The sequence below is a fragment of the Schistocerca serialis genome, chromosome 7 (genome assembly GCF_023864345.2).
Source record: "Schistocerca serialis cubense isolate TAMUIC-IGC-003099 chromosome 7, iqSchSeri2.2, whole genome shotgun sequence".
Lineage (NCBI taxonomy): Eukaryota > Metazoa > Arthropoda > Insecta > Orthoptera > Acrididae > Schistocerca > Schistocerca serialis.
In genome coordinates this window covers 599,786,162-599,805,492 of record NC_064644.1, presented here as the reverse complement: position 1 = coordinate 599,805,492, position 19,331 = coordinate 599,786,162, and the positions used below count along the sequence as shown (strand labels likewise).

The 19,331-nt window shown below is 42.8% G+C and overlaps 1 protein-coding gene across 1 annotated transcript in view; it reads left to right on the top strand.

The window, feature by feature from the left end:
* LOC126412343 (GRAM domain-containing protein 2A-like) overlaps window positions 1-19,331 on the top strand; it is a 669,092-nt gene that overhangs the window by 172,890 nt on the left and 476,871 nt on the right. The window contains exon 2 of the mRNA XM_050081893.1: window positions 7,699-7,809. Coding sequence (XP_049937850.1) covers window positions 7,699-7,809 — 111 coding nt within the window. The remainder of the gene's footprint in view (window positions 1-7,698; window positions 7,810-19,331) is intronic.

The window sequence follows — 19,331 nt, the reverse complement described above, 5'->3', positions numbered from 1 at the left end:
GTTCAATACCACCTTCTTCGCCTCTAGTGTACTAGGGTCTGTCTTCAGTTAGAAGATCTGTATAATGCCTTTTCCATTGGCTTAAAGGGATTAAATTGTCTTCTGCTTCGTTTTCTGGTGTTTTCTTCTGATTTAATTCTGTTTTTTAAGTCCTGATTTATTGTCTTGTAGTTTTATCTATCTTGAGATCATTTAGTTGATAACCATTTTTGTATAAATTTTTCTTTAGCCGAGTCAACTACTTTATGTCACCTGACATCCGTGGACTATCCTATTTGTCTACACCCTTACTCTGAGTCCCCAGTACCTCTAGAGCAATCTTCCTAGTTGCTTGTTTAATATTCTCATATACTCATATTCTCTTTCAAGATTATGTCTTCTGGCACCATTTTTAGTCCACACTGTAACGTTCGCTGAAATAAGTCCTTTATGTTGAATTGCTTTAGGAGAAAGAGCTTCTACAGTGTCTGTTCCAGTTTTGCTTCATTGCTCTGGATAGTCACTTGTCTAGTTTTTGATGGTTTTATTCGAAATGGATATGCCATCTTTGATAAAATTACATAGGCTCCGCACAAGGCTCCATAGTCGTGAACTACCATTTTAGATCTTTGCTTAGTAATGATATAATCAAATAATGATTTCTGCTGGAAAGACGGTCTTTCCCACTTGTTTCTGTGAATGTTTATGTGAATAATATGTTCACAAACATCTGTGAATATATTTATGTGAAAAATATATTCACAAATACACGTGGGAACGACGTAAATAATTGCATAAAAAAGAAACAACTGGATTGTTACTGCGTTACTTCAGTAAGAAATTTGGTCAGCATACGAAACAAAATTGTAGAGGTTCACCTCATTGGAACAAACAATTGCTACACAATGCTGGTCATAATAAAAAAACGATATTTTCTGTTGACTGAAATTTTTTTTGTTTAACGTAAGAATAAATATCGATTATTTTTCGGAAAATAATATTTTATATGTGATCAAAGTTCTTACATACTCTAAATCTTGACACAGGTGCCTCCATGTTACTCCATGCTAATAGTGCGAAAAGAACGTAAGCAGTTAGACTTCGTAATTTTCCTATAGAGATTAATCGTTTCGTCATATTGCTTCTGTAACAAAAGAAGATCGAACGTCTGATTTAATGATGTAAATACACGCCGGTGTCAAGCTGATTTATTGCTGATGAACGGCCAGTTTGACAAGAATCACTTCACCAGTTTTACATGAATCACTTCACCAGTTTTACAGACTTCCAATCATTTATGTCGCCGTCGGCATTCCTCGAATTTATGGCAAACGTGAAATTAACCGAGAACATTAACGTATACTGACAACTTATTGAATTGTATAGCGTTAATTTTAAGGGTGATGAAAGCCAGCGAGAGCACTCCAAGGTAAAAAATCGGACACAGAATGCAGAGAGCCGGTAGAAGTGTTGTCGTTTAAGTTACCGGAGGTATACAGTAACGGTAGAGCTCTGCGAATTGCAGACGCCCTGGGCAGCTGTCCCAGGGTAGAAGAACAGTACCTGTGGGAGCAAAGTGTCATTTTCGTATTCCTGTCCAGCGTACAGTTTGAAACTGTCACAAATTGTCAACAGATTTCAGATAAAAGAAGATGAGCGACGCGTTTTGTCGAAGTTGACGTCACCAGAGACGAAGGACAAACTATTGTGGCTTGTTTGCGGAACTATTCTGTCATACTTCGTAAATAAATTAGGGATTTTCTTTTTCAGAACAACAACGTTCTAGCGTCCGTACCATTCAGCTCGGTGTCTTTGGGTGACTGCATACATACCGTAGCAATAATAATAATAATAATAATAATAATAATAATAATAATAATAAATTTAAAAAGTAAACACTGGCCCCTGCTTTAATTACTTAATCAGAACCTGGCAATAAACAATACGTTTATTTTTAACTCAATGTAGGTTATAAATGTTGTAGAAAAGTTGACTGAAAAGCACCCATTGATGATGACGTGACAGTGAAACGAGTAGTAGATAGATAAAAATCTGTTGATTGACGTAGAAACTTTAGTATTTTCATTAGATTAACAGCTACATCGTTCACAGCAAAGTCTGGCGTGGTTGAAATTGTTCGTTGGTAACAGTTGTTTCCCAAAACTTGATCCGCGCGACTGTTACTGTCGCAGGTTCGAATCCTGCCTCGGGCATGGATGTGTGTGATGTCCTGAGGTTAGTTAGGTGTAAGTAGTTCTAAGTTCTAGGGGACTGATGACCTCAGATGTTAAGTCCCATAGTGCTCAGAGCCATTTGAACCAAAACTTGATAATGAGAAGCAGACCGTTGTATAAAGATATCGACTTAAAAAATCTGTTACACTTGCATTTCTTTATTGTTATATATATATTTAGTTTTTTAATATCAGATTAAAATCCATGCTGCAATTATAACGTTTCTGAGACCCTACAATATTCTAGAAAGTAGCTGAAACGTGAGTAGAGTGTGTTTTACATTTTGAATGGTGACGAGTGCAGTTTTCCTATTCACGGAAATTCGAAATTCTATCATCTCTGGCGTGTCTGCCACGTCATACATGTTCGTACATTGTGGTGATACGGCTGAGGTCTTGGCAGCAGTCAGCTGGCAGAGAGGTCGTGGCTATCGCTTTCAACCAGATGTGGGTCTTTGCCTGTAACAGCAGGGTGATACCTTCTCTCTCTCTCTCTCTCTCTCTCTCTCTCTCTCTCTCTCTCTCTCTCTCTCACACACACACACACACACACACACACACACACACACATCGCTTCCCTCATTCCTAGCCTGCAGGGGTAGCTGTCTAAAAAACGTTCTACACTAGCGCTACCTTCTGCTACGAGCACGAAATTAAAGATGAAATACAAAGGAGGAAACCGCCGGTGATCGTGGACTGCTGTGTGGCTCGAACACGGCACATTTCCACTTCATTAAAAACGTTAATACATAACTTACGCATATAATCATTAGGCCTTTATGAGATTTTGTATGGAAGTGTTGTCCCAGAAAAAGAATTGAAAATACCTCCGGTACTCCGACCCCAAGAAGGTTTCCGGAAGTTGGCAGAGCTAGTAACCCTCTCCCAAATATTCCCCAATGCAGAGCTAAAACTCGCTGGGAATCGGTTGAAAGGAACCGAGCTATGGAGCCGGGTGGACTTCAGAGCCCTCACCCTCGTCTTCCATGTGGGGAATTAAATGTAAAAGAGAAAATGGCTCCGCTGCTTTACGTCGTTTCCTATTCAGTTTAAGTTGTTCTTGTACGTCTACATTTTATGGGTCTTACAGAAGAACGCGGTTGCCAACATTTTAAAATATAATTTACTCTCTGTCACATGGTCCATTTTGTTCTTTGCGGGTTTCACTGCGTTTATTTCAGTTTTTTACAGCCCTAGCAGTTTATACTGCTGAAGTTTGCTAATTTTCCTGCCGTCTGGACGTGAAGTTTCTCTCACGCGACCTCGTGAGGTCTAGAAGCAGCAGCGTGCCTCTTTTCCGTGCGTAGGAGTTCACAGGTCTGCTTAGGACTGTAACGAAAATATACTGTCGCCAAACTTTGACAGAAAGTGAGGGTCGTAGTGGCCTAATGTAAACGTATTTCCTCCAAATGATTATTTATAAAGGTAAGGTGACAGAGGAGTAATACTCGGGGTAGTTTTCAAGCATATGTTTAAGTATGTTACAACAAATTTAATTTTTGTTGGAAAATATTAAAAAATGCAGCAGTCCTCCCGGGGCGATCTGCGGCAGGCACTATAACTGGTGCCAATTTCAGCGAGGAAAAAAAATTACCTAAAGGGAAATCCCATACGTGTTTCACTTTGAAATGTTATTGCAAAGTTTTGGTTAAATTTTCAGATAAAAACACTGAAAATTTTTGAAATTATTCCACGTGCAGTTTTGAAAAATCACATTACGAGAAAACTGCGTTTGAAGTTTTGAAATGTGTTACGGACATGAACAAATGAGAAAATTCTACATTTAGAAAACCCTTCCTGTTCGTCTGATATCCCAGGACTGGCCGGTCGTACGATTGCCATTGCAATGAAAATTATACCCACTAGATTGTCATGGAACGATTGAAATATCGGTCGTGGCAATTCCATGAACGCACAAAACTTTACAATTCCGTTTAACCTTATTCCAAACAGTTTCATTGCTAGGCTGATTCGATGGTTGATTTCATGTGCACTCCGAATAAACTTACTGTGTGTTCAAATGTGTGTGAAATCTTATGGGACTTAACTCCTAAGGTCGTCAGTCCCTAAGCTTACACACTACTGAACCTAAATTATCCTAAGGACAAACACACACACCCATGCCCGAGGGAGGACTCGAACCTCCGCCCGGGTCAGCCGCACAGTCCATGACTGCAGCGCCTCAGACCGCTCTGCTAATCCCGCGCGGCAATAAACTTACTGTTTTGTGTAACAACTTCTGGGCATTTTGGACAGGCAGTAACTGTTGTGAAGTCTAAGTCTCGAGGACTTCGTTCTTGTGATATCTGCATTGCACGTTTTATATTTCATGTGTTGAGAAATAAAAGAGAGAACGGCAAGAAAATTTGTAATCCTATAGCCGGCCGCGGTGGCCGAGCGGTTCTAGGCGCTCCAGTCCGGAACCGCGCTGCTGCTACGGTCGCAGGTTCGAATCCTGCGTCGGAAATTGGATGTGGGTGATGCCCTCAGGTTTAAGTAGTTTTAAGCCTAGGGGACTGATGACCTCAGATGTTGAGTCCCATAGTGCTCAGAGCCATTTGAACCATTTTTTGTAGTCCTATAGCTCAGTCAGCAACTCACAACAGAGTACAGATCTCTGTGTTTCAATTTCCTAGCAGAGGCACTGACGCATCCCGACCTGTTCTCAGCCGCATATCTATTATTGCCGCGAGGGATTAGCCGAGCGGTCTGAGGGCGCTGCAGTCATGGACTGTGCGGCTGGTCCCGGCGGAGGTTCGAGTCCTCCCTCGGGCATGGGTATGTGTGTTTGTCCTTAGGATAATTTAGGTTACGTAGTGCGTAAGCTTAGGGACTGATGACCTTAGGAGTTAAGTCCCATAAGATTTCACACACATTTGAACATTTTTATCTATTATTTGGACGCTTTGATGAGACACTCCTTGGACGCTGTGTTAGATACGATTTTCTCGTGCCTTTTCTAGCAGAGTACACTTTCTTACTTGAGAGAAGAAACTACATACTATTAGATCACAAAGTATCAAAAATCAATACTGCATGCAAAAATCAAGCTTCGAAACGAAAGAAGTGTCTTTTCTTCTTGTACATACTGACGCTTATTAACGCCAAGCTAACGTACTAGTGTTTTGAAATGCGTCTAACTCTACCCAGACACTACAGGGGGCATCGAGTCGGCGCAGGTAGATCGTTTCGGGTAGTTCGGGGCGCTAAAAGAGGAGCTCGGAATTGCAGAGGACAATTTTTTTCGGGATTAGTCTTTTTCCGTTATATTTTAGTAGATTGAAAGTATCTTTTAAGCGAATAAAGAAGAAAGTGATTTCTTGAAAATTCTACAGTGGTGGTATCCCATGGAAATGAACAGCCGAAAAAGGTACGGAGCAGCCCTATGAGGGAACAATTCTTTCAAGTGTTTCTAATGTGTCGTCGGAAGCTGAAAACTTGTGTAATGGAAAATTGAATCACAACCTCTCCAAAAGAAGTACGCGTCTCATAATCGAACGAAAACTAATATTATTTGGGCCTGCGAAAATCTGATTTGGTATTGGATTGGTCGCTGCTATGTAAATAAATTGGTTTACTGCTTTCTGTACAGCATTGTAGGAAATGGGACACCTGTGTCTGTACTACTTAGATCCGCTTCTAAGGCTGCAAGGTATGACTGATATTCTGCTGTTTATAGCATACTGATGCGCAGAACGTAAGGACGGTAGTAACTTCCTAGTGATGCATCAACAAAATTCATGAAGCTTGGACCCTACGTAGAAAGACGTGCTGCAGTACGGTACATAATGTATCTTAAAGAAATATGCAATTAGTCGAAGGAAATTAAACTTTGATTTGAAGACAATAATTACACACAAATCACCACGGTTCATGGTGGCTCATAACAGGCTGTTATGATGACCACGGGCGGCAGTGTATAGTGTGCAGCGTGTTCCCTTGCTGTCCGAAAGATTGGTAGGGAGTAGGGCGTTCCATGCTCCCACCAGCACGGTTAACAACTCCGGGTGGTCGTTGTATTTCATGCGGGCGTGCAGTACGTCACCCATCGCATCCGAAACGGCTCGATGGGACTAAAGTTTGATGGACGGGCAGACCAGTCCACTCACCGAGCGTCCTCCCGTTCCAAGAACTACTCCATTTGCATTGTTTGATGGTGTGGTGAATCCTGAAGAGTACAGTGACACAATAATGTTGACCGGTAGTGTGCTGTTTTCAAACCTTTGAACGTCAGTACGCCTGTGCAATTTACGCTCTCCAAACGATGACACCTGGACCACCAAAACCATCATGTTCGACAATGTTCCTTGGTACATTACGTGTTCCCACCTCTTCCCATATGAGGGTACGTCCAGCGTGTTCTCCCACTTCTGTTGTTGGAAGGTGCAAAATTTGTTATTTTTTCAGATGATATAGGTGTCAGTTCTGTCAGTGAAAAGGCAGCAAGTGAAACATCTGATATCTGAGAGAAAGAACAGAGAGGCTACGAAAAGTGGATTATTATCAAATCTTGACAGGACTCCGTACGCAGAATCCCGAGGAAACTCCGCTGCATGGTGTAAAACTTACAGAAAACAGGAGTGTGTTATAGGAATTACGTTCCGCGTTCATTCTACTAGAGCCTGCGAAGATCTCTTCAAAAAAGTTTGTGTAGAGGATACAGCCATAATTGCTTTACACTGACGATATTATATTCATCGAAATAGTTCAACTCTGTTGAAGACTGTGGTCGCACTCTGTTGATGAAATAGGGACTTACATGGAGAATTACACTATCTGATAAACGACGGCAATTCCAATGCAAGATTATAACGGAAACCTTCTATGCGGAAGCAGGACGACAGCTAAAAAACATCTTTTCAGTGGGAAACGTCGGATGTGAAAACACCAGTAACGGTTAGTCATAAATTACTAGAGTTTTCCAAATACAGTAACACGTTTGTACATAGCATATTGTTTCAGAAGTAAACATATAGAAAATAGACTTATTAACAACCAAATAGAATCAAATTAAATTTAATTTTATCCATATTTTGCAGCTTAAAACGTGACTGTAGTCAAAACATTGGAGGTAAGAATTAAACAACGCCTTCAGTCACAACTTTTTCGTGTTTTATTAACTACATTATACATTTCGTACCCTGTGGGTCCATCGTCAGGTGTAATTTGCCTTAATACATGTTTTATTTCTTCTCCTGAATGAGGTGAAATGCATCATTCAGGAGAAGAAATAAAACATGTATTAAGACAAATTACACCAGACGATAGACACACAGGGTCCGAAATGCATCATGCAGTTAAAAAAACGCGAAAAAGTTGTGACTGAATGCGTTGTTTAGTTCTTACCTCCAAAAATTAAATTGGACCACTCCGTGCCTGAAACATTTTGCGGGCCAGTTTTTGTTGGCCATCCCGTAGTTTCCCCGCACCTCTGCGCCGCCGGCGTGCACGCGGCTGCGCCTGACGCCCCCTGTTGTTGCCCGCAGGAGCGGAGCCGCGGCCGTGCCGCCGCCGCCCCCGCCGCCCCCGCTGCTGGTGCAGGCGCCGCCCTCCAGCGACGAGGACGACGACCTGCGCGTCCTCGTGCACTCCGATGGGTGAGTACCAACTCAGTCTCCACACAGCTCTGCAGCCGGCCGAGACCACGACGGCATGCCGTCTGACATTCACAACGGCTGCACCTTAGCTGTACAGATTAACCATTTGAGAAATGTGACGAAATTCGTTAAAGGTGTAAACTGTTACAAAAGGCGTCGTTGATACTTGGTATTTGGACCACACAGAAAAAACAATAGCGTAACGCTTAACGCTGTCCATACCAGTGTACAAAGCGCTGGGGCAAATAATATAATACCGAGTACAGATTCCCATTATCTGCTTTTTTAGGCGACATTGACTAAACAGCCAACAATAGTACTGTACGGACGTAACATAAACCTTTGATATAAAATAAAATTACAAACTACGCTTAGTTTTGCGACTGGCACAGTATACCAAGCAATTTACATTATGTAGAAGTCCACCCTTCGCCTTTTTCATAAGGTGTATCTTATTCAAGATAGTTTCAGCTTGCGTGTTCATACTCAATTTCTTAATTTAAATAGAGTACAAAGAAAGAATAATTTGAGTATTGATAAACAAATACACGGTCCAGTCACATCTACACCTACTTGGATACTCTGCAGATCACACTTAAGTGCCTGGCAGAGGGTTCATCGAACCACCTTCATAATAATTCTCTATTATTCCACTCTTGAAAACGAACACCTACATCTTTCCGCCCAAGTTCTGATTTCCCTTATTCTGTTGTGGTGGTCGTTTCTCCCTGTGCACGTCGGCGTCAGCAAATTTTTTTCGCAATCGGAGGAGAAAGTTGGTGATCGAAATTTCGCGAGAAAGTCCCGGTGCAACGAGAAATACCTTTTTTTCTGATACTGTCCACCCCAATAGCCACCTTTTGCAGCACACACCGCAGAGAGACAGCCAGGAAGAGAGCCAGTGAGATTCTAGAAGGTACCGATAAGGATGCGCAGTCGTGCGGACTCCGGTGCCGTGGCCAGCTCTGATAGGTTTCTCGGATGAGGATTCAGGGCGTGGACAGTCCGATCAGGGTGGTCCCACAGAATCTCGATTGGGTTTAAATCCGGGAAGTTTAGTGGCCAGAGGAGTAGGGTAAACCCATCCTGGTGCTCTTCGAACCACGCACGTTCGCTGCGAGCTGTACGACACGTTGCAGTGTCCTCCTGGTAGACGCCATCGTCCCGAGGAAAGACAAACTGCATGTAGGGATGGACATGGTGCCCAAGGATGGATGCGTACTTGTCTCGATCCGTTGTGCCTCCAGAATGCCGAGATCACCTAGAGATTCTACGAAAACATTCGGCAGACCATAACGCTCCCACTTTGATTTCGTACGTTTCACGCTCTACATGCCAGCGATCTGTCCCATGGAGCATAAAACGTGATGCATCTGAAAAGGCCACCTGTCGCCAGTCGGTTGACGACCAGCTGCGGTATTGGCGTGCAAGGTCCAGCCTTCGTCGCCTATGGACAGCAGGAAGCTTGGGTGCATGAACCAAGGCCTATACAAAGCAAAGTTCGCTGAATGGCCGTTGACGAGGCACTGTTGCTAGCCCCTCGGTTCAGTTGGTCATCGGTTCGCCCTTGCATATCTCCGCAACCGTCGTTCAGCCCTGACGTCTATGGCCCAGGGTGCGCCACAGTTGCCTCAGCGCCGGTTTTCGAAAGAGCCATTGTTCCATGCACTGTATACTTCAACCACGGCGGCGCGCACACACTTCACAAATTTAGCCACTTCGGAAATGCTTCCACCCAATGATCACACCCTTTTGGACGGCGGATAAATCGCTGCGTTTCCGCATTACGACAAAGACTGCACTGTTTTCTGCATCGTCCCGGCATGCTTTATATGCCCTTCACTGCTAGTGCTGCTGCCTGCGGTCAGTGAGTGGTTATTGCACGGTGACATGGAACATGGACGGTGGTCACAGTAACGTGACTACACCAAGTAAAAGTTCTTAATTTAAAACATACAGGATCTTTTGAAGAAGTGTAATATGTTTCAACACGAGGTGATATTGGTCAAAACTAGAAGAAAACTTCCTATAGTTGTGTGACTGGAAAGAAACATCCGTATAAATGTGGGCCGTACCACTTGTGACGACTATTGTGTTGGTTATTCACAGGAGATGGCCTAGTACTTTACTACAGTACACACGTGTTGGCAGATGCAAATCCTCTAGTGGTCATGGAGGGGAGGATCAGGATCGTTTTAGTATCGATGTATGTGTATTGTCGAGGGCAAACTCATAGGACATACGATTTACAAAACAGATTAACAGGTGCTATGTGTCACCGATTTCTACGCGATGAATTATCGACGCTATTGGAGAACGTTACCCTCGCAGGAAGACAACGACCGTGGTTTATGCAGGACGGGGCTGCACCCCATTTTCTAGGGATCGTGCCACAATACCCCAGCGAACGGTTTCATCGGCGATGGATTGGTCAAAGAATTCTGATACTAGCCCTTCCTGGTCTGCGAACCCGAATCCGTTGCATTCATTGGTAATGGGAACATTTGAAGACGTTGATGTATGCGCAACCGGTGGACTACGTGTAGACGCTGCTGGGGCATGAGGCGAATGTTTGTGACGCAATCGAAATGTAGCCAGGTATTCCTGAAGGAGTGCGTGATTCACTGCGAAGATGAGCTGAAGAATGTGTCAAGATGCGTAGTAACCACGTCTGTAGTGTTTACTTTTACGTAACATACAGGTGCTAACATGAAGACAGATTAGTCCATATCTCAACAGGTACTAGTTTCATGTCATTATAGGAAGTTTTTTTAGTTTTGAGCAGTACTACACCTTTTCTTCACACGAATATGTCTTCACTTAATCTCACCCCCTGCGACTCCTACAAAAAAACAGCACTTCGTTGTCAACGGATGTCAAGAGACAGCTTGGAACCACACACACAGCAAATTGAGGAAGGACAGCTAACGAACACGGCGCCTGACGTTCGCTTCCCGGCCGTCTCCAAAACCTATCGATAACAGTGTGGAAAAAATTACCACTTCATGTCATAGCAGAGTAATGTGTTTCTCACACGCTTTTCGAAGGGGGCAAATCACACACAAATTTTGCGTCTGATTAAAAAAATTTAATCTCGTCAAATTTTCAGATGGGTTAACCTCTGCCCTGGACCGGACCTTTGCATTTCGCTAGTTTGTCTGCGGTCTCTCCGAATGTGGTTATTCACTGATGCGGATACCGGTTATTTTGTCGTGGGACTTTCTGACTGATGTCTTCAGGGAAAATTCAGCCACTCTGTATTTAGAGGGCCTGATGATGATGAAGTGTATCGTCGAAACCGGTTGCCAGTAAATTCGTAATGAAATTACAGCTGACGGTAATGCTGAAAACTGTAAAATTCCAATCGGTTGTAGTCCTCTCCTCCTGGTTAACAAGTTTGGATATACCAAAGAAATCCTGATTTGTTCCTTAAATAGTACACGCATCCCAATCTTTCACTGACTAGACTATTGTTTCGTGTCTTATAACAGCGACTTCGTCGTTTTTCGTCTCCTTTCCAGTTGTGTATGAAAATGTTCACGTTGGATGTGCTTACACGCATCTGGCTGGATGCCAACGAAGTTTCAGTGGTTAGGGATATATGAAGCCCCGTGTGGCGCCTTACTAGGTAATTTTTTGTCTACGTGTTGCAACCGAGACACGTGGATATTTATGTTAAAAATAGGTCACTAGGCCTCCCATAACAGCATAGCAGTTGTAACAACATTAGCACAGAAATGGAGAAGCAGAACTTTCAAAACAATTCTAAGGGCAATATAACAGTGCTTCTTTGGAACGAGAAGGCATATGTGGTAGTATAGTTTAATTTCTTATTTGCAACTCTGTAGAATTGTCTCGTTAAAGCACACATATAAAGAATTAATCACTATGATCAGGACAGACTTTGCAGTGACGTGTGCTTTAGCGTCGTCGTCGACCTTCTGTGGCTAAGACAATGCTGTAGTCCCATCCACGAACGATGGTGGTCCGCGAAGGTTGGGGAACGGATTGGGTTTGCACTGTTGCCGGTTCTAAGCAACAGTTACGGTACACGCATACACGTGCTTTGCTCTTGATGTAAGCGTCCACCCTGAAATAGTGTCTCTCACGTGCTTGTGTAGAATCTGTCGCTTGCCACCACCATCAGCCATGACACCTCGCAACAAACGGAATAAAACTTGAGTAAATCACGTTTAATGTTCGCATTGGGTACGACATTCACAACAGAGCGCTAAGACCACTCTGAACGCGCATCGGCTGTCGGAGAATGCGTGACGTAGCTGCGCATAACGAGCCTAAACTCGACACTCATCGCAGTAGTAGACGTGAAGCTGCCACTAGTAGCACCTACACCGTGCTACGGGGCCCTGTCGCTTTCAAGCAGAGTAAGTTTGTGTCCTGTTGTATGATGGACGTCAACTGCGAACTGTCGAGGGTTACGTACAAGGAATGTTTTTCAGAAGGACCCACCAAATAATTTCATTTCCCAGTCACTCTCGAACGTTGTTTCTTATTTCTTGCCTGTGATTCGCCTGTTAGTTATTGGTGATAACATTACAGTTCTGTGAATGAGTCAATTTAACACCTGTAGGAGACAGGTCCTTTCATCGGTGGATCTTCCTAAAGACATCGGGCTGTATTTTACACATAGAAGGTCCGGGAGATTGGTCTGCATTTCCGGAGCAGACAGTTGAATCTCAGCGTCGTGAGGTCTCTTCCTTAGGTGAGAGTACTGAAGCTGCGAACATTTCGCCCTACGACGGTGACTTCCCACATACTCCATTACCTGTCGGAGGAATGTTGTAGTGGGCACATGCTCTTCCGTTCTGTTGCCTAGTGACGTCTTGAACAGAGAAGGGTACAGCGGTCCACCATAGAGCACCACAGGCTTTAGTATAGTTGTTACTAAAGCAAAGTACACTACGCAGATCGACGACTGGCATAATGAGAAATAGTGTTGTTTCCATTTTTGGCACAATATTTCGACGAGTAACACAACTGCCTTCTTCAGGTGCTGCGAGTTTTGCTGTTGTGTGTACTCGCTGCCTGGACTTCAACCAGACTGTGAACTACTGTTGGTCTCGCACCGATATTTATAGCCGAGTTCGACTCCCGACGCCAAGTAACGCTATCATGCACTTTTGTTTTGCAAAGTGCGCACTGATAGGTTCAACCTGTTCGTCTCAACACCTTGTTAGGAAGGTCGCTGTGCTGAGAAGTCGGTCTCTCCTCTGGCCGAGGTAATCCAACCTCGCCTACGTTTTAGAACATCTCAACAGCTCGGTAGAACACCAGGAAGTACACCATTAATCAATCACGTCGAGAAAATCTGAAAAATTATAAATATGTCTTCTAAATGAATACATAGATACTTGTGCAAAAATGCTGTTTACGTTCGTGATGGATTCTTTTAGATAAGATATGGATTGCTGAGTAACTTTCTTCCGCTCAGTACCTTTGAGGTTTCTGCGAATCAGACACAAGACACCTGTTCAATTGCAGCGTTAGTCCGACTATCAGCATTCTGCAGTGGAAGTCCCTTGTCCAGCGTGATAAAACGTAGAGGATCCATTACGTAAGAAGCAAGTGGTTTTCCAGATAGAGCAGAAGCTCTTCAGAAGACTGGTTAGTGTAAAGCAGGCGTTACTGGTTCGACGATGTACCTGCGTCCTCACATACAATAAAGAAGTTTAAGTTCACGAAAGAAGGGCGCCGTGTCCTGGAGAAACGACGCGTATTTCTTTATGAAATGAAATGTATGTGAGCTGCAATATAAATGTACTGTCCTGTCCTAACATCAATATTCTGACCGTTATCGCATCAAGTTTTGAGTAGGAGCTGGATTTCATTTAAAATTCTAAAGTGATATCTCACCGCTAAGCGAAATTCACAGTTAAAATGCAGTAAATGATCTCGCTGTACTGCTCCCGTTAATTCGCTATTAAAATTGTGACTCCCTTACTTCCTCGCCAGTCAGTAGCTTTCCTGAGAAAGACAGTGGTGGACAGTATGGAAAGCTCATATTAGACAGGTGCAGCGGGAATGTTTAATAAAACAATTCCGTCGCGAAAGTTTTCGTCGCTATATGGATAAAATATTTTCGGTTTTGGAGTAATAACACGCTACACTGCTATTTTCACCTCGTGCAGAGTCTCCCTATGAAACTGATAGGGACCTTCAGATGATGTGAGAGTTCACGCTCCCCGATAAATACAGCCGTGCTACACTGGGCAGCCGCATTCCTGACGTCGAGCAATAGTTTCTGAATTGGCCAGTCGAAGCATAGGCCTTACTTTGGAAGGTTTCAGCACCAGTATGTGCACAGCCGTGTGGGCAGCGTCTACGGGCACTTTGGCGCACTAAATGTAAATGGCGCCACGGCTTAATCGGCCTCGTTCCCATCGTATAGTTCCGATACGCCACTTCTGATTGCTTTGTAGATAAAGTGTGTATTTTGCAAAGCTGCTCGTAGCGAAGGTAGGTTTTAGTTTCAACAGGATTTTTAGTTTTTGAGAAATTTCTCAGTTTTTAATAATACTAACTGACAAACCCGCCATTGCCCGGGTATTCATTTTGTCAATTTTCTGTTCGAAGCGAAAACTAAAAATGTACTATGTTTGTAGAGCAAGATCGAAAAAATTTCATTTCCATGTATTCGTACAAATAAGTATGCGAAATGTACAAATGCACAGTATTCCAGATAGTTTCTGTACGCTGGGCGCGTGTCTACAACTCGATTTTGTAAACGCCTCAGTGGCAACGACTGTTCACAATCTATACGAGACTGTTGTTTTTCGGCTACAGCCGATTCCACTTCGCAGTTGACAGCTGTCAAAAGCGCTGCAGAGTGTCAGGGATTTCCTTAAGCTAACTCGACTGTAGGGATATAAAGAACGAATATGGTATATTATTATTTTTTACTCAACTTAGTGTTTCTGACTTTATATCTCCTGATGTGTCATACAATGATATACTTTTGTAGGTAAATTGAACGGCATATGTGGATACTATCTGCAAAATGTGTTGTGAGTAGAGGGAGCAGCGGAGAAGTAATGAATTCAAACGTCGTTCACTACGCACAGTTTCCCACGCAACTCACTATGAGGTCATATCTCCTGAACGTAGGTGCTTCTTATTCCCATTGCAGTTTCGCCTGTCGCTAAGGAATATGTGTACAAAGTTCGGTTGAAATCGGTCCAGTGGTTTAGGATGTGCAACATACACACGTACATGCATCCATTTTTATAATATGCATGGATTTTAGTTTGTCGAAAAATTTTAGTTTTCATTTCCTAGAAGAGTTTTTGTTTTAGATTGGAGTTTTAGGCTTCGTGAGGTGTTTTAGCTTTCAACAAGGCTTTCAGTTTTCAAGATGATTTTTAATTTTCACGAAGATTTTTGGTTTAAAGGAGATTTTAGTTTTCAAGAACCAAAGAAAACGACAAAGAAATATCTCGTATAAGTTAACTCTCGAGCAGGCGCGCGGCCTACTTTGTACACATGTGAGGAATAGATGGCTTTATGCTACAAAGGTAAATATGTGTGACAAAAATCAGTTTAATCTTAGTGTAATGAAACTAAGCAACGCAGTTGCATGAGATAGATCCCAGCCAAACGCTTATGGGATTGCTAATTATGTCGTAGAAAACTACCTCGTTGTGAGATTGTGCTGTTGCCGCGGAATCTGGGTATTTCTCTTGCCCGGTTCGTAAGTTTTTTCTCACTTAGCTTGCTGTTTATCGCGTAATTTAGCTACACTCTTGGACTATGACAATACAAACACAACTTATCACCCTGTTAGCTGAAGCAGTAATGAAGAAATTATAAAACGACGATGGAATAGTGCAAGAGAATGCTATTTGTGATTGGCGCGCTTTGTACATAGGCACACCCGCTCGAGGTTTAGCGCACAGCGTGCTACCTAGCAAGACAGGGAGGTGAGCCCGAACAGCCTGACCGAGATTCCCCACACTCGTTTAGGGGAACGCCGTGTTGGTTCCCAATCTCCAGTTCAGATAAAGCGATTCACCAGCAGTTAAAATGCGATAGCGCACAGACAAGTGCAGATCTGACGTCGGTGACGGCAAAAAGGGAATTCATCCACCAAGTTAAACCAAACAATCGTGAAACTTAATGACAAATTAAATCTGTGTGTGTGGAACCTCGAGTGTATTGGTACCGACAGCTACTCACAAGGGAACCTCCCCATCGCACCCCCCTCACATTTAGTTATAAGTTGGCACAGTGAATAGGCCTTGAAAAACTGAACACAGATCAATCGAAAAAATAGGAAGAAGTTGTGTGGAACTATGAAAAAATAAACAAAATGTACAAAATGAGTAGTCCATGCGCAAGATATGCACCATCAAGGATAGTGTGAGCTCAGGAGCGCCGTGGTCCCGTGGTTAGCGTGAGCGGCAGCGGAACGAGAGGTCCTTGGTTCAAGTCTTCCCTCGAGTGAAAAGTTTATTTTCTCTATTTTCGCAAAGGTATGATCTGCCCGTTCGTTCATTGACGTCTCTGTTCACTGTAATAAGTTTAATGTCTGTATTTTGCGACCGCACCGCAAAACCGTGCGATTAGTAGACGAAAGGACGTGCTTCTCCAATGGGAACCGAAAACATTTGATCGCCTCGTTAGCAGTAATACTCTCTTCCGTGCGCTATAGTCGACTGACGTCGTGTGTTTCGATGTTTGTTTAGGTGTAACGTCCCCATACTACGGCGCAATTACCTCGCATCGGACGGACAGACGGACGGACGGACGGATAATAATTGTCTGAAAATAAAAAAAAATAAACTTTTCACTCAAGGGAAGACTTAAACCAAGGACCTCTCGTTCCGCTGCCGCTCACGCTAACCACGGGACCACGGCAGTCCTGAGCTCAAGCTCTCCTTGATGTTGCCTATCTTGCACATGGACTACTCAGTTTGTATATTTTGCTTACTTTTTTCATAGTTCCACACAACTCCTTCCTGTTTTCTCGATTGATCTGTGTTCAGTTTTTCATGGCCTATCCACTGTGCCAACTTATAACTAAATCTGAGGGGGGTGCGATGGGGAGGTTCCCTTGTCAGGCACAACTTTACTTCCACCAATATACTTGTCGTACTTTTTCAAACTTAAAGCAAGTTCTCCGCTGTACCTGGCGGGTCTAGCATTACTGGAAGAATGCAGAGTTCCAAGTTCAAATCCCATCCCGTGACAAATTTTTGATTTTGCAGGAAGTTTCCCATCATAGAGTGAAAGATTCATCCTGGTAACACTCCTCTAGGCTGTGGTTAAGCCACGTCTCCGCATTATCCTCACTTTCTAGTCCCGCAAGATCCGCAGGAGAAGTTGTGCGAATTCGGGAAGGTAGGAGAAGAGGTACTGGCGGAAGCAAATCTCTGGCGGCGGGTCGTGAGTCGAGCCTGGGTAGCTAAGCTGGTAATAGCGTTGTCTGCGTCAGCCAACACTCCAGGTTCGAGTCTCGCTCTGAAACACATTTTTAATCTGCCAGGAAGCTTCAGAAAGGCCCACACTCCTCTGCAAAGTGAAATATCTATTTTGAAAATAATTATTTTTATCATGTAGATGAAAATACATATTACCTGTATTTTGCGACTAAATGTTTGTTAACTGTTTTCAACCAAACATGTGTCACCTATTGGTATTAGGCATCATCAGTGGTCTGTAAACTGAAAAGAGATGGTTGTCAAACTATAAGTGTTTTGTTATTAGATACAGATAGGAAACACTAAATAAAATGACAAAATCTGTGTAGTGAAAGAATTCTCTCTCTTTGTTTTATAGGCCGCTGATAGGTGCAATATGTTTGGTCAAAAATAATAGTAAACATTTTGTCCCGACGGCGGATAGTACTGTGTTTATTTTTGTGTACATGATAAATATAATTTAAGTAGCAATTGTTGAGTAATGGCTGCAAATATTAACAACATAAACTAAACAAAGGGCCAAATCATGAAATACCAGGCACCACCAGGGTAAACTGATGCTTTTCGAGAGCTGATTGTTCCTGCTTTTCAAGATCCGATAGTTTTTTTTTAGTTGGCTTCAGGGAAAGCCCATGTTACCATATACAACTGTGTAAGAAAATAAGACAAACACAAAACTTGTCTCCCATCATCACAAAATATAAAAAACAATGTATTACAGAACCAAATTATGTAAAGATCAGCGAAACATTGTCCGAGACAGTTAGTCTAAAAATACATTATGCTGACTGTATCATTACAACAAAAGACACATATTTTTAATATGAAATGTAATTATATATACGAAACATAAAAAAGACCCTCGAGGTTTAAAGTTCGCTTCTGCAAAGAGGGGTGAAATGAAATGCCAGATACGAGCACATTTAGGAATGGACCTGTGAGTGGAACTGAGCACTACTCTAAGAGAAAATTGTATTTTATAGATTACTGTACAGTTTTACCATTCGTATATCTGCAACGCCATTTCCAATGAGGCAGGAATCATGGCTTGTGGAAGATATTAATTTCAACAAATGCCCCGTTCTTTTGGTATTCATGTGATTGGCTCTTTTCTAATGAGCTCTGAGTTGATTAAGCAAGGATGGCGTGAAACCGTTGTTGAATTTCCCAATACCATGTCCCTCTGATGTTACAGCCCGTGTCTACTAAGTTCGCCCATTCCGTGTTTGCGTGAGAGGCGACTGTACTATGAAGATCAGTATATAGTGGGTACATGTAATCATCGCCCCTAACACCGACTTGTCCTGGTGTCCATTAGACAAATCAGTTAACGCAGCTCCTTTTCTCCGTTGAGACTACTCGGTAGATTCCGCGGCAAGGGATTTGCAATTTTTCCTTCACCTGTCCTCGTAAGAGACTATAGCGCAGTCGTCGAGTTTTTACTTATTAGGACTTTGTTGACTTGGAAACCTGGTATGTAAATTATAGATTAATGAATGAGAACACCTCTGCATTTAATACCGAGCTTTTCGTAGGTTGTTGTTGTTTGTTGTGGTCTTCAGTCCTGAGACTGGTTTGATGCAGCTCTCCATGCTACTCTATCCTGTGCAAGCTCCTTCATCTCCCAGTACCTACTGCAACCTACATCCTTCTGAATCTGCTAAGTGCATTCATCCCTTGGTCTCCCTCTACGATTTTTACCCTCCACGCTGCCCTCCAATACAAAACTGGTGATCCCTTGATGCCTCAGAATACGTCCTACCAACCGATCCCTTCTTCTAGTCAAGTTGTGTCACGAATTTCTCTTCTCCCCAATCCTATTCAATACCTCCTCATTAGTTATGTGGTCTACACATCTAATCTTCAGCATTCTTCTGTAGCACCACATTTCGAAAGCTTCTATTCTCTTCTTGTCCAAACTATTTATCGTCCATGTTTCACTTCCATACATGACTACACTCCATACAAATACTTTCAGAAACGACTTCCTGGCACTTAAATCTATACTCGATGTAAACAAATTTCTCTTCCTCAGAAATGCTTTCCTTGCCATTGCCAGTCTATATTTTATATCCTCTCTACTTC